At 36.5% G+C, this 14973-nt stretch overlaps 1 protein-coding gene across 7 annotated transcripts in view; it reads right to left on the reverse strand.

Annotated features, from left to right (window-relative positions):
- The window catches only part of RYR3 (ryanodine receptor 3), a 750252-nt gene that overhangs the window by 374491 nt on the left and 360788 nt on the right, over positions 1-14973 (reverse strand). For all 7 annotated transcript variants that reach the window (XM_072625274.1, XM_072625277.1, XM_072625272.1 and 4 more), the window contains exons 13-15: positions 5585-5753; positions 4458-4593; positions 142-237 (exon numbers count right to left, since the gene is read on the reverse strand). In XM_072625274.1, the coding sequence (XP_072481375.1) occupies positions 142-237; positions 4458-4593; positions 5585-5753 (401 nt within the window). The remainder of the gene's footprint in view (positions 1-141; positions 238-4457; positions 4594-5584; positions 5754-14973) is intronic.

Here is a 14973-nt window from a genome sequence, read left to right on the forward strand (position 1 = left end):
TTAATATATTTTAAGTACTTTGCAATTCATTACAAAATGACCAGTTGCAAGAATCTGTCATGATGTCCTCCACAAGAAAAAAGAAGAAAAAACATTTTATTTTACCCAATTATAGATTTCCTATCATAACTTATTTCTTACCTGAGGAAGATTCCAGCCTATCCAATTTACTAATCAGCCAATCAAGGTTATTGGAGAACTGAGCACAGTTATTTCTGTTTCCACGAATAAGGGCAGCTGAAAACAAGAGAAAATTTAATCATATAGATAAGAAGTGACCAGTGATAGCATCACACCTGTGAAACTGCTGAATAAATATCTTTAAGAAGATTCCTTGATATTTAAATTAGAGAAAACAATCCTTCTCTTTCATTCCTTTGACAAGATTACATTTTGTTTTAGAAATGAAAATATTCAATTTGTTTCCAAAAGAGAGAGTAATGAGAATCAGAAAGGTCCTGGACTTTGATTCTGATGACTTGGATTGAAGTCCTGGCTCCAAAACTTAGTGTGTGACTAGGGGTAACTTCTCATATCTAAGTTTGTTTATTCATTTGCACTATCTACCCTATTTACCTCACAGATTATTCTCTCTTTTTATAAAATTTAATTGTTTTCAGTTTTCAACAATCATTTTTGTACATGTGGGACCCTTTCCCATTTGTATGATCTCTTTGGGCTACAGCCCTAGAAGCAATATTGTTGGGTCAAAGGGTATGCACATTTTTGTATCCCTTTGGGCATAGTTCCAAAGTGCTCTCCAGAATGGTTGGATCAGCTCACAGCTCCACCAACAATGAATTAGTGTTCCAACTCTCCCACTTCTTCTCCAACATTTATCATCATCCTGCTCTGTCATGTTAGCCAATCTGACAGGTGTGATGTGGTACCTCAGAGCTGTTTTGATTTGCATCTCTCTAACCAAAAGTTATTTAGAGCATTTTTTCATATGATTATAGATAGCTATAGTTTCTTCCTCTAAAAACTTCCTGTTCATATCCTTTGACCATTTGTCAATTGGGGAATGATTTGTATTCTTGTACATTTTACTCAGTTCACTACATATTTTAGAAATGAGGCCTTTATCACCGACACTAGTAAAAGTTCTTTCCCAGTTTTCTGCTTCCCTCCTAATCTTGGTTGCAAGATTAAACTTCTCAATTTAATGTAATCAAAATTATCAGTTTCGTACTTCATAATGTTCTCTATCTCTTGTTTGGTCATAAATTTCTCCATTCTTCACAAATCTGACAAATACATTATCGCTTACTCCCCTAATTTGTTTATAGTATCAGCCTTTATACCTAGACCATGTACTCATTTGGACTTTATTCTTGTCTACGGTGTCAGGCATTGGTCTATGCCCAGTTTCCATCACACTATTATCCAGTTTTCCCAGCAGTTTTTGTCAGTGAGTTCTTATCCCAGGTGCTGGGGACCTTGGGTTTATCAAACAGTAGACTGTTATGTTCATTGATTACTGTGTCTTGAGTACCTAATCTATTCCACTGATCTACCCCTTTATTTCTTAGCCAGTACCAAGTGGATTTGATGATTGCTGCTTTATAATACAATTTGAGATCTGATAGGGCTAGGCTAACTTCCCCAGCATTTCTTTTCATTAATTCCCTTGATATTCTGGACCTTTTGATCTTCCAGATGAATTTTGATATTACTTTTTCTCGCTCTAGAAAATAATTTTCTGGTAGTTTGATTAGTATGGCACTGAATAAGTAAATTAATTTAGATGGAACTGTATTTTTATTATATTAGCTTGACCTACCCACGAGCAACTGATATTTTTCCACTTACTTAGATATGACTTTGTGTGAAAACTATTTTGTAATTATGTTCATATACTCCCTGGGCTTGTTTTGGAAGGAAGACTCCCAAATATCTGATAGTGTCAACTGTAACTTTAAATGGGGTTTCTCTTTCTATCTCTTGCTGTTGGGCTTTGTTAGTTATATATAGAAATGCTGATAATTTATGTGGATTTATTTTGTAACTTTACCAAAGTTGTTTATTATTTCAAGTGGTTTTTTACTTGATTCTCTAGGATTCTCTAAGTAGATCATCATATCATCAGCAAAGTGATAATTTAGTTTCTTCTTTGCCTATTCTAATTCCTTCAATTTCTTTTTCATCTCTTATTGGTGAAGCTAACATTTCTAGTGCCATATTGAATAATAGTGGTGATGATGGACATCCTTGTTTCACCCCTGATCTTACTGGAAATGCATCTAGCTTGTCTCCATTACATATAATGCTTGCTGATGGTTTTAGGTAGATACTACTTATTATTTAAAGGAAGGCTCCATTTATTCCTATGCTATCCAGTGTTTTCAATAGGAGTGGGTGCTACATTTTGTCAAAATGTTTTGCATCTATTGAGATAATCATATGGTTTCTGTTAGTTTGTTGTTGATATAATCAATAATGCCGATAGTTTTCCTAATATTGAATCAGCCCTGCATTCCTGCTATAAATCCTACCTGATCATAATGCATTGTTCTCATGATAAGTTGATGTAATCTTTTTGCTAATATTTTGTTTAAAATTTTTGCATCTATATTCATTAGGGAAATTGTTCTGTAATGTTCTTTCTCTGTTTTGGCTCTTCTTGGTTTAGGTATCAGAACCATATTTGTATCATAAAAAGAATTTGGTAGGACTCCACCAACTTTCCCAAATAGTCTACACAGTATTGGAATGAACTGTTCTTTAAATATTTGATGGAATTCACTTGTAAATCCATCTGGCCCTGGAGATTTTTTCCTAGGGAGTTCATTGATGGCTTGTTCAATTTCTTTTTCTGAGATGGGGTTCTTTAGGTATTTAACTTCCTCTTCTTCACAGAATATTCTCAAGGAAAGTACTTGATGAACCTTGAAAGAGCTACATTATTATATTATTTTACAAAACTAACACTGAAAAAAGGTTTATACCTTATTTTTTGTATAGTTACAAACTTGTGGGTTCAATCTTTCTTCTTGTTTCTTTTTAAACTGACTGAGGAATATATGAAAATAGTGTTGTTGACTTATGTTTTCTCTTCCGAGGTGTTAAGCTAAGGAGGCAGCATGCCTATACAGAAGAAATATAACTATTGCTACTTTAGAAGAGCTGTGAAGACTGATGGCTCAATGCTGGCAAAATGATCAGCCTGAGAGTAACATATGATTTTATTCTCTCTGGCAACATACAATATGGGCTTGTGGAAGAATGCTAAGCACATAAGGTGCCTTACAGTCTGCTTTTACACCTATGCTTCCAACTTTATCAGTCAATGGAGGGCAGGATCCAAATTAAGATCTCATATCCATTTCTAACCCAAGGAACTAATCACTCAGTCAATCAACAGGTATTTTACTGAATCCAAGTCCCACTTAATCTTGGCCATCCATGAAGAAAAAACAAACCTATTTCTTTGTACTCTGATTCACACAAACAGCACAATGACTCTCAGAATAATCTCTAGATGGGAGTGGTCAGCTCGTCTTTCATAAAAGTGCTAATGATGTAGCAGTACTACTAGAGTGGGTACCAATGGGTTTTGCTACAGAAAGTGGGCAGACTGTAACAACTGGCTTAATAGTTTGCTTGAATCCTCTCTCCTGTAAAATTTGATTATCATGGACCGCTGAATTTGTATTGTGTATTATCATAGAAACAAACTCTATACCACAAATTCCGCCTTTGACTTTAACAACTGGCAGAAAGGAACAAAAAAGGAGTAGCACTGGTACATGCTTAAGTCCATGTGTGAGATTAACTCTCACTATCACTAATACTCTGTTTGTACAATGCTGACAATTTGCAAAGTCTTTCACATACATAAACATTTATATCAGGCCTAGAAAATATTTAAGGCAGTTGTTATTATCCTCATTTTATAGATGAACAAACTGATTCTCAAAGAGATGAAGTAAATTATTGATGGCCATATGGCTAGTAAACAGGAAAATCACTTTTTATTCAGGTCATTTCATCCCTACTTCAGTGTTCTTTCCAGTAACAGAACAATCACATTAGCAAGTCAGCAGAAAATGGCCATAAAGTAAAAAAATGAAAAGATACAGTTTCAGATTTTAAAACAGTAATATTTGGAATGAATGCAATTCAAGGAATCATAGTGTTATAATTTGCTTGTCCAAACAACTTGAGAAATTGATAAAATGCCTCATTTTAGAACACATCTAATTAATTGCAGAGGTGGGACTATAACATAGATATCTAGACTCTCAGTCCAAGGATCTATTATACTACACGGCTTTACCTTGATGATGCTAAAGCACCAGAATTACAACTAGTCAACATAATTCATTGCTAGTTGTATAAAATAGTCAGGCATGCTAGGTAGCCTTTCCCACTTCAGTTTTGAAATAGGAAAGGAGTATTCTTCCTTTAATCCACTTTGAATTTCTTTCAATTAAAGAAATTTCCTCTGTACTCACCTAGCAATTGGTAAAGGAGGTTCAGAATTTCTTTCCAAGCTGTACCACTTTCTTCCCTTGCAAACCCTGTCAAATGTGCTACACTGTTGTAGACATTTAAACGGTCAATGTAGTTTAACACAAGGGCTAACATTCCCTAAAAAAGAAGATGAGGAAAGGAAAGAATTCTTGCTTAGAAAATCTGTATTCTTTTTTCATTTTCACAGCTTTTCCCTAAACATTTAATTTAAAGCTGATACAGCTAATATGCAAATGTCTCCATTGTGCTTTTCTTAAAAATATATGCATTTCTATGCATCAGACATTTAAATAGCACATTCTGGGGATGAGTCAGCAATCTCCCTTGATTTGTTTGTCCCCACCTGTCTAATTCAATCCAAGAACATGCTGAAGAGGAAAGAGTGTGAATGGATCTCACAAAAGTCTGTTTTCCATTTGGTATAAAATGAATCTGATTCACTTGGAAATAGTGTTGGATACAGTACTTCGCAATTTTAAAAAATGAATAAACTCAAGTAATTCCATTCAAACACAGCAAAGGACATCCATGATTCTTATAAATAAGGGGATTGATTAGTGAAAAGAAGATCAAAAAAGAATTTTTCAGCTACACTCTGCTACATGTGAAATAGCTACATTCTACCCTTATTCCTGAATACTGTACAGAAACACCAAATGTATGCATCAGCAGCCAATACGCCACACAAAATTCCTCTTTGGCCCTTCCCTCAGCACTAACTTTGGGAGTGAGAAGATGGTAAGGAAGCACCCCACAATTCAGTGCTACAGAAGTAGTACTCAGCTACTACTTATTGTGAAAAGGGAGGTGCATTTTAAATGAACTTGAATAGCATATATAGTACTAAAGAATTAAATACAATATTATTTGCATGTACCATCTTGGTTAAAAAAGGAAGGTCAGTATAATTGGAAATACCAAGTAACCCAGATCTTGAGAATTCCTGTGATTTCATTTCATTTCATCCTTTCTCCTCACCATTCTCAACTCTTCTCCTCACACAACGTCTGCTTAGAACTATAAATCTGAATAGCAAATTCAATCGGCATATTTTGCACTCTAAACGCAAAGCACAAAGACAGTCTAAAACTTTACTGATGAAACTCACCTCTTCTTTAAACAGATTCTGTCTGTTTTTGAGTGACCTGAGCTTATTTTGCTTATCTTCATGTTGCATCTCTTCCTCTGGAGGCTGAAAATAGGTGATGAGATCTTGCAAAGTCTGAAGGACTTCTTCTATAGGCAGGATGATGGGTGCAGCACTCCGATTGTTTCCACTAAGAAAGCATGAATTCAGCCAGATTCAGGGGCTAGTCATGAAATAATGGACTAAGAAATATCTTTAGTAAACTGGAAAAATCATTTAACTTCTCTGTGTCTTACTTTCCCAGGGCAAAGATGATCATTTTTCTCAGGGCTATTAACAGACCCCTTACTAATCAAAACTATTCAGTTTGGGAACCAAAGTTTAATCAGAAATATTCACATTTGGTTTATAAGATAGTTTATCCTACCCGTGTAAATTATAATTGATACACTCAATAGTAACAAAGCTGTGTTTTTCAGTGCTTCGTACAGAATAGTTACTCAAAAAAATTCCAAAGATGATTACTGAAGTGCATCACAAGTCAGTGACATTCAACTAAGGGATTAAGGTAAAACTCAGTCTTCAGAGGTACCATTTCATTAACCCTTGAAAACATATAGTTTTAATACAAGCAAACAACTTTTCTTTTTTCTCTTGAAGTATCAGCTTATAATTTTTTCCTTCAATTTTATTATGTCTCCTTGGATTTTCAGAATTTCCATTTTGGTATTTAATTGGGAATTTCTAATTTGTTCTTTATCTGATTCTTTTTACTTGCACACCCAATTCCTAGATCTGCTCCTTTTCTCTTTCACTGATGTGCACATTTAGAGACATAAAGTTTCCACTAAGTACTGATGTGGTTGCCTCCCACAAATTTTGGAATGTTGTCTCATTGCTGTTATTCTCTTTAAAGAAATTATTAACTCTTTCTATGATTGTTCTTTGACCCATTCACTCTTTAGGATTAGATTAGTTTCCAAATAGCTTTTAATATGTGCTTCTATGGCCCTTTATTAAATGCAATTATTATTGCATTATGGTCTGAAAAGGGTAATTTAATATTTATGGTGTTCTGCACTTGTTTGTCAGGTTTTTAATACCCTAATACATGATCAATCCCTGTGATGGGAAGTATACCTGAAAGAAAGCTGTTTCCATTCAAATTTTGCCCAAGGTCTGTCATAAGACTTTTCTAAGATTTATCTCTTTGCCTTTTTTCTTATTTTATGATTACATTTATCTAGTTCTTCGAGGTAAAATTTGAGGTCTCCCATTAGTATAGTTTTATTGTCAATATCTGTAATTTAATTTTTGCTTTAAGAATTCAGTTGCTATGCCATTTAGTGCATATATGTTTAATTTGATATTACTTCATTGTCTATGGTTCTTTTCAGCAAGATGTAGCTTTCCTGCTTATCCCTTTTAATTAGCTCTATTTCTGCTTTTGCTTTTTCTGAGATCATGATTGCTACCCCAGAGATTTTTATTTCAGCTAAAGCATGACAGATTTTGCTCAACTCTGTCTTTTTCTGTTTCAAGTGTGTTTCTTGTAAGCAATACATTGTTGGATTCTGATTTCTAATCCATTTTGTTCTCTAATTCTGATAAAGAGAGTTCACTCCATTTACATTCACAGTTATGATTACTAACTGTGCATTTCTCTCCATCCTAATTTCTTCTGTTTGTCCTTTTTTCTCTTTTCATTCTGTCCGTCCTCTCAAGTGTGTTTTGCTTCTGATCACTGCCTTCTTTTATCCACTTTCCCTTTTATCATTCCCCTTATCTTTTATCCCCTTCCCCTTCTACTTTCCAGTCAGGTAAGCAGATTGCTATCATAAATGAGTATGTTTAAACTAATTTAGATGTGAGGTTCAGGCACTGCCTGATCCCCAGCTCCTCACCATTTCCCCCTCTACTGTAAAATCTTGCAGGTCTCTTTAAATGAGATAAATTTCCTTATTCTTCCTATCCATTCCTCCTTCTCACAGGGCATCCTTCTTTCTCACCTATCATTTTTTTTACATCATTCCAACATAATCGAATCTCCTGCCCTCCCAACCTTCCTTATATAAAGATTATACATGTGTAGTCATACAGAACACCTCCATAACAGTGATGCTGAGAAAGACTAACTATATTTTCTTCCATCCTATCCCACCCTCCATTTGTTCAATTCTCTCCTTGGACCTGTCTCTCTACCAAAGTGTTTGCTTTCAATTACCCCTTCCCCTAATCTGTTTTCCCTTCTATTATCCCCCATCTCTTATCCCCTTCCCCACTGCTTTCCTGTAGGGTAAGATAAATTTCCATGCCCAATTGAGTGTGCATGTTATTCCCTCCTGAGGCCAAATTCAACGAAAGTAAGGCTCACTCATTCCCTCTCACATTCTCTTGCTTCCCCTCCATTGTAAAAGCTTCCTCTTGCCTCTTTTATGTAAGAAGATTTACTACATTCTACCTCTCCCTTTCTCTTTCTCTTAGTACATTCCTCTCAACCCTTAATTTTCTTTTTTAGATATCATCCCTTCATATTCAGTTCACCCTGTGTCCTCTTGTGTGTGTGTGGGTGTGTGTGGGTGTGTCTCTCTCTAACTATCCTAATACTGAGAAAGGTCTCATGAGGTACAAATATCATCTTACTTGTAGGAATGTAAACAGTTCAACTTTAATAAGTCCCTTATGGTTTCTCTTTCCTGTTTACCCTTTCATGCTTCTCTTGATCCTTGTATTTGAAAGTAAAATTTTGTATTCAGCTCTGGTCTTCTCAACAAAAATGCTTGGAAGTCCCCTATTTCACTGAATATCCATTTTTTCCTACCAAAGTATTATACCCAGTTCTGCTGGGTAGGTGATTTCTGGTTTTAATACTAGCTCCTCTGACCTCTGGAATATCATATTCCAAGCCTTTCAATCCCTTAGTGTAGAAGTTGCTAAGTCCTGTGTAATTCTGTTTGTGTTTCCACGATACTTGAATGCTCTTTATAGCTGCTTGTAATATTTTCTTCTTGACCTAACAACTCTGAAATCTGGTTATAATATTCCTAAAAGTTTCCTTTTGGGATCTCTTTCAGGAGGTGATTGGTAGAGTCTTTTAAATTTCTATTTTACCCTCTGGTTCTTAAATACCTGGGAGTATTCCTTGATAATTTCATGAAAGATGATGTCTAGGCTCTTTTTTTGGATCATGGCTTTCAGGTGGTAGTCCAATAATTTCTAAGTTATCTCTCCTGGATCCATTTTCCAGGTCACTTATTTTTCCAATGAGATAATTCACATTGTCTTCTATTTTTTCATTCTTTTGGTTTTGTTTTATAATTTCTTCATTTCTCATAAAGTCCTTAGCTTGCATCTGCTCCACTCTAATTTTTTAAAAAAATTATTTTCTTCAGTGTACATTTGTAACTCTTGTTCCATTTGGCTCATTCTGCTGTTTAAGCATTCTTGTCCTAATTGGTTTTTTTTTTTACCTCTATTGCCATTTGGGTTAGTCTAATTTTAAAGGTGTTATTTTCTTCAGCATTTTGGGGGGTTTCCTTTAGCAAGCTGTTGACTCATTTTTTATGATTTACTTGCATCACTCTCATTTCTCTTCTCAGTTTTTCCTCTACTTCTCTTACTTGATTTTCAAAATCCTTTTTGAGCTCTTCCATGGTCTGGGATTAATTCATATTTTTCTTAGAGGCTTTGGATGCAGGAGCTTTGGCTTTGTTGCTTTCTTCTGGCTGTATGCTTTCATCTTCCTCATCACCAAAGATGTAAGAAAATAACTCTTCACTGATAAAGTAAGAATCTATAGTCTGTTTCTTTTTCTCCTGTTTGTTCATTTCCCCAGTCAATTACTTGGCTTTTAGCTTTGTTAAGTGGAGGACTCCAGAAGCAGCCTCAGCTTCAGCAGTGTCTGCAGCCACTCTGGGGCTGGACCATGCTTCCCTCTAAGTCAGATGAGAGACCCTTTCCACTGATTTTTGAAGCTGTCTAGTGTTTGCAGGTTGAGAAGTCTGGACTCCACAGCAGCCACCAGTGATTCAGTCCCCTAAGGCCTGCTCCCACTCAGTCTATGCAGGTGTGGCCCACTCTGAACTGCACAGCACTCCCAGTCTGGGGTAATAGACCCTCTCTGTCGACCTGGAAACTTGTCTTGGGCTAGAAACTTGCTTTAGTCTTTCATTTTGTGGCTTCTGCTGCTCTAGAATTTGTTTAGAGTCATTTTTACAGATTTTTTTGTGGGGTTTGGAGGAGAGTTGTAGCAGGTCCCTGCTTCTACTCCACCATCTTGCAATTATGTTTTTTAAGGTGTTAATTTCTTCAGTATTTCTGGTGCCTCTTTTGCCAAGTTATTACTTGCCTTTTCATAATTTTCTTCTTTGCTTTAATTTCTTTGCCTAATTTTTCTTCTACCATTCTTTAATTTTGAAAATTATCTTTTAGTTCTTCTAGGAATTTTTGTTCTGTTTATATACAATTCACTTTTTTTTCAGAGGTTTTGTACTTGTTTTGGCTTCACTGCCTTCTTCTGAGTTTGTGTCTTGATCTGCTCTGCCATCACAGCATGTTTTCATACTCAGGTTCTTTATTTTGTTTTTTGCTCATCTCTTCCCTCACCCCCTCCTTTTTTAACATAGAACTTTATGTTAATACTGGAAGAGGATGAGGAGCCCTGTCTCAAGCTTTGGGCTTTTTCACACTACTGTTTGCAGAGCTAATTCTGGGGGTTTGGAAATTTTTAGCCCTTTCAAGGTGGTATGATCTGGGGGAGGTGTGCTCACTCCTCTCTAGGTCTGTATTCTGTTCCTTTTTTCAGGAAGGGCCCCTGATCCCTTAGGATGGCAATTAATACTGCTCCCAATAGTCCCTCCTCCTTTGGAACAGGAAATGTTATTGTTCTTCAGGCTCCCTGATCCCTTGGGGCTGAAAGTGATGCCGCTTCTCAGGGTTCCCACTCCCTCTTGACTGAAAGTGACCTTCTCTGACCTTGATCTCTGACATGAAAATGGGTAGAGGCAATAGAGCTGCCAAACAGAACCTTGTCTAGTATATAGTGCTTGCCCTTGGGTACCCTGTAATCTCTTTCTGAACAGGTGCCAGGTCTCCTTACTGTCTCTGGCTTGAGAGCTCCCAAAGCTGCTGTTGCTTCTGTCATCACTATCTAGTGTCAAAAGTGGTGTTTCATCCACATGGGCTGCAGGCCAACCTCTTCCACCAAGTCACAGATTTCTCCTTTCAATCTCCTACGGTGTCTTCAATTGAAAGAATATCTCACCTCTGACTTTTCATTGGCTCTGCTATTCCATACTTTGATTTCAGGCATTATTTTAAAGTAAATTTCAGGTATCATTGTTTGGAGGGGAATGTTAGGAAAGCTCAGTCAAGTATGTTCTCTATTCTGCCATCTTGGCTCTACCCGCTATGATTTTTTCTTTTTTTCATAATTACTTTATTTTCAGTTTTCTGCAATCAATTTCATATACCTTAGATTTTTTCCTCTCCCTCCCCTTGTTTCCCCCACTCCCCGCCAAGATGGCGTGCAATCCTATATAGGTTCTACACATATATTTCTATTAAATATATTTTCACCTTAGTCATGTTGCAAAGAGAATTAAAACAAATGGGAGAAATCATAAAACAAAACAAAATAAAACATAACATAAGAGAAAATGGTCTGCTTCATTCTGTGATCCAATTCCATAATTCTTTCTATGGTTGTAGAAGGTGTTTTGCCTCGAGTCCATTGGGAATTTTTTAGGTCCTTGCATTGCTATGAAGGACTAAGTCTACCAGAAAAAATCCCTCGCACACTGTGGTTGTTACTGTGTACCCCCTTATGATTTTTTTCAGACTACACTGTTCTCTCTGTTAACATGAGTAAACAGAAGTACAAAGATCTTGTTCTGGGGGACAGAGTCAAGATGGCAAAATAAAAGCAGGGACTGCCCTGAGCTCTTCCACAAAGCTCTTCACATACCTGTAAAAAATGACTCTAAACAAATTCTAGAGGTACAGAACCTACAAAATGAAAGAGTGAAAAAAATCCCCAGCCCAAGACAACCCAGAAAGTCGATAGGAAGAATCTTTTGCACTGGGCAAGGAATAGGGCACTGTCTAGTGTGGACTTCACTGGCACAGACAGGTCACAGCAGGCCTCTGGGGACTGAAACATTGGCAGCTGTGGTGGTTTTCAGACTTCTCAACCCACAAACACTGAAAAAGGTCAGTGGAAAAACTCTGTGGGACCTACATGAAAGAGGAGCATGCAGTCTGGTGTGGTCTGGTACTAGCCCCAGGGTGGTGGGGGTGAAGGCAGTGGAAGCAGTGGCAGTGACTGCAGTAGCAGTGGCAGAGGCTGCGTCCTGGTGCTCTGGGCCCACAGACAGTGGGGGATCAAGAAGCTGATTCAAAATCCCTGAAGCCTGGGACAGTACATCCACCCCAAACCCACCACCACTGGAAGCAAGGTCCTACTTTAACAAAGAGTTAGAAAGTCAAATGTTTGACTGGGAAGATGAATAAATATCGTAAAAGAACTCAGATTACAGAATCGTACTTTGGTGACAAGGAAGATCAGGACATACAATCAGAGGAGGACAGCAGAGTCAAAGCTCCTACATCAAAAGCCTCCAAGGGGAATATGAACTAGTTGCAGCCCATGGAAGAACTCAAAAAGGATCTTGAAAATCAAGAGAAGTAGAGAAAAAACTGAGAAGAGAAATGAGAGAGATGCAAGAAAATCATTAAAAATGAGTCAACAACTAGTTAAAGGAGACCCCCAAAAATGCTGAGGAAAATAATACCTTAAAAATAGACTAACTCAAATGGCAAAAGACGTCCAAAAAGCCAATAAGAACAAGAATGCCTTAAAAAGCAGAATGGATCAAATGGAAAAGGAGATCCAGAATCTCACTGAAGAAAATAATTCCTTCAAAATTAGAATGGAGCTAATCAAAGCTAATGACTTCATGAGAAATCAAGAAATTATAAAAGAGAACCAAAAGATTAAAAAAATAGAAGACAATGTGAATTATCTCAACTGGAAAAACCACTAACCTGGAAAATAGATCCAGGGGAGATAATTTAAATGTTATTGAACTACCTGAAAGCCATGATGAAAACAAGAGCCTACATATCATCTTACAAGAAATTATCATGGAAAACTGTCCAATATTCTAGAAGTGGAGGGTAAAACAGAAATAGAAAGAATCCATTGATTGCCTTTAGAAAGAGATCCTAAAAGGAAAACTCCTAGGAATATTGTAGTCAAATTCCAGAGTTCCCAGGTCAAGGAGAAAATATTGCAAGCAGCCAGAAAGAAACAATTTGAGGATTGTGGAAATATAATCAGGATAACATAAGATCTAGCACCTTCTACATTAAGGGACTGTAGGGCTTGGAATACGATACTCCAGAGAGGATTAAACTCAAGAATCACCTACCTAGAAAAATTTAGTATAACTCTTAAAGGAAAAAATGGATATTCAATGAAATAGAGGACTTTCAAGTATTCTTGATGAAAACACCAGAGCTGAATAGAAAATCTGAAGATGCATGAAAAAGTAAACAGGAAAAAAGAAATCGTAAGGGACTTATTAAAACTGAACTGTTTACATTCCTACATTTGCAACTCATGAGACCTTTCTCAGCATTAGGGGAGTTGGAGAAAATAGAAACACAGATAGAGATAGATAGATAGATAGATAGATAGATAGATAGATAGATAGATAGATAGATAGACAGACAGACAGACAGACAGACAGACAGACAGACAGACAGATAGATAGATAGATAGATAGATAGATAGATAGATAGATAGATATAGATAGACAGATAGGTAGATAGAGGGCACAGGGTGAGTTGCACATGAAGGGATGATATATAAAAAAATAAAATTGAGAGGTGAGAGAGGAATATATTGGAAGAAAGGGAAAGGGAGATAGAATATGGCTAATTATCTCAAATAAAAGAGATGAGAAAAAGTTTTTTACAATGGAGAGGAAGAGGCTAGAGGTGAGAAGGAATGAATGAACCTTACTCTCATTGGATTTGGCTTAAGAAGGGAATAACATGTACACTCAATTGAGTATCCTACCCTATAGAAAAGTAGGGGAGAAGGGAATAAGGGGAGAGATGGTAGAAGGGAGGGCAGATTGGGGTAGGGGGTAGTCAGAAGCAAACTAGTTAGAAAATGGACAGGGTCAAAGGAGAAAACAGAATAAATGGGGGGCGGGATAGGATGGAGGGAAATATAGTCTTTCACAATATGACTGTTATGGAAGTGTTTTGCACAACAACATATGTATAACCTATATTGAATTGCTTGCCTTCTCAATGGGGATTGGTGGGGAAGGAAGAAGGGAGAGAATTTGAAACTCAAACTTTTAAAAACAAATGTTAAAAAATTATTTTTACATGCAACTGGGAAATAAGATATACAGGTAATGGGATATAAAAATCAATCTTGCCCTTCAAGAAAGTGAAGGTGAAGGGGATAAGAGGGAGATGATAAAAGGGAGGGCAGACTGGGTGAAGGGGGAATCAGAATGCATGCCATCATACAGCAGGGGGAGGGGAAAGATGGCGAGAAAATTTGGAACTCAAAATCTTGTAGAAATGAATGTCGAAAACGAAAACTAAATAAAAAAATTTAAATCTGGTTTTTTGTTTTTTGTTTTTTTTTTAAGATCTTGTTCTGTTCAATCCCTCTCTTTCCAAACTTCACTGTAATGTGGAGATGATTTTGAGTTTGTGGAGTTCTTAACAATGAAGCACAAACTCTAGATCTTCTTTCCCAGCTAGAAATGCTTCAATTGTACTCTGAAACAGCCTTTCTAAATACCGGGAGACAACAACAAGATGATGAACTTTTTAGACCACAGTAATTCCTCTAAAAAGACATATAAGAAATGAATGCTATATGTCAGTGGAGAGAGTTACATCTACATTGATGAAATAAATGCTTGCAGAATTGAATAAGAATTCTTTCCAAATGTTCTGAAACTATTCATTTCAATTCAAAGTCCTCAAAAACTTAAAATTTAGCAAAAAAAAAATACTTCTCTAAATAAAACTTTCATTTGGTTGTTTTTAATATGGAGTTGGTCACAAACAGCAACGCAAACAATTTTGAATTTCAATTTCCTTCCCTTCCTCTGACTACTCTCAGGTAATAATATAACTAGGGAGTACAAACTATTTAAGAATTAAGAGAAAAGGGACTTTTTAAGTGTAAGATCATGGACAAGTCACTTAACTCCTCTGGGGCTCAAGTCCTCATCTATAAAAAAAAGAGGCTTGGATTAAATGACCTTTCCAGGCATTTCAGAGGCCCCTTCCAGCTTTCAGTCTATGATTCTATAATCTCTAACGTCTCTCCCATCTTAAATTTTCTAAGGTGTCACTAAATGCTATTATGTACA

Source organism: Notamacropus eugenii, chromosome 7, assembly GCF_028372415.1.
Source record: "Notamacropus eugenii isolate mMacEug1 chromosome 7, mMacEug1.pri_v2, whole genome shotgun sequence".
Classification (NCBI taxonomy): Eukaryota; Metazoa; Chordata; class Mammalia; order Diprotodontia; family Macropodidae; genus Notamacropus; species Notamacropus eugenii.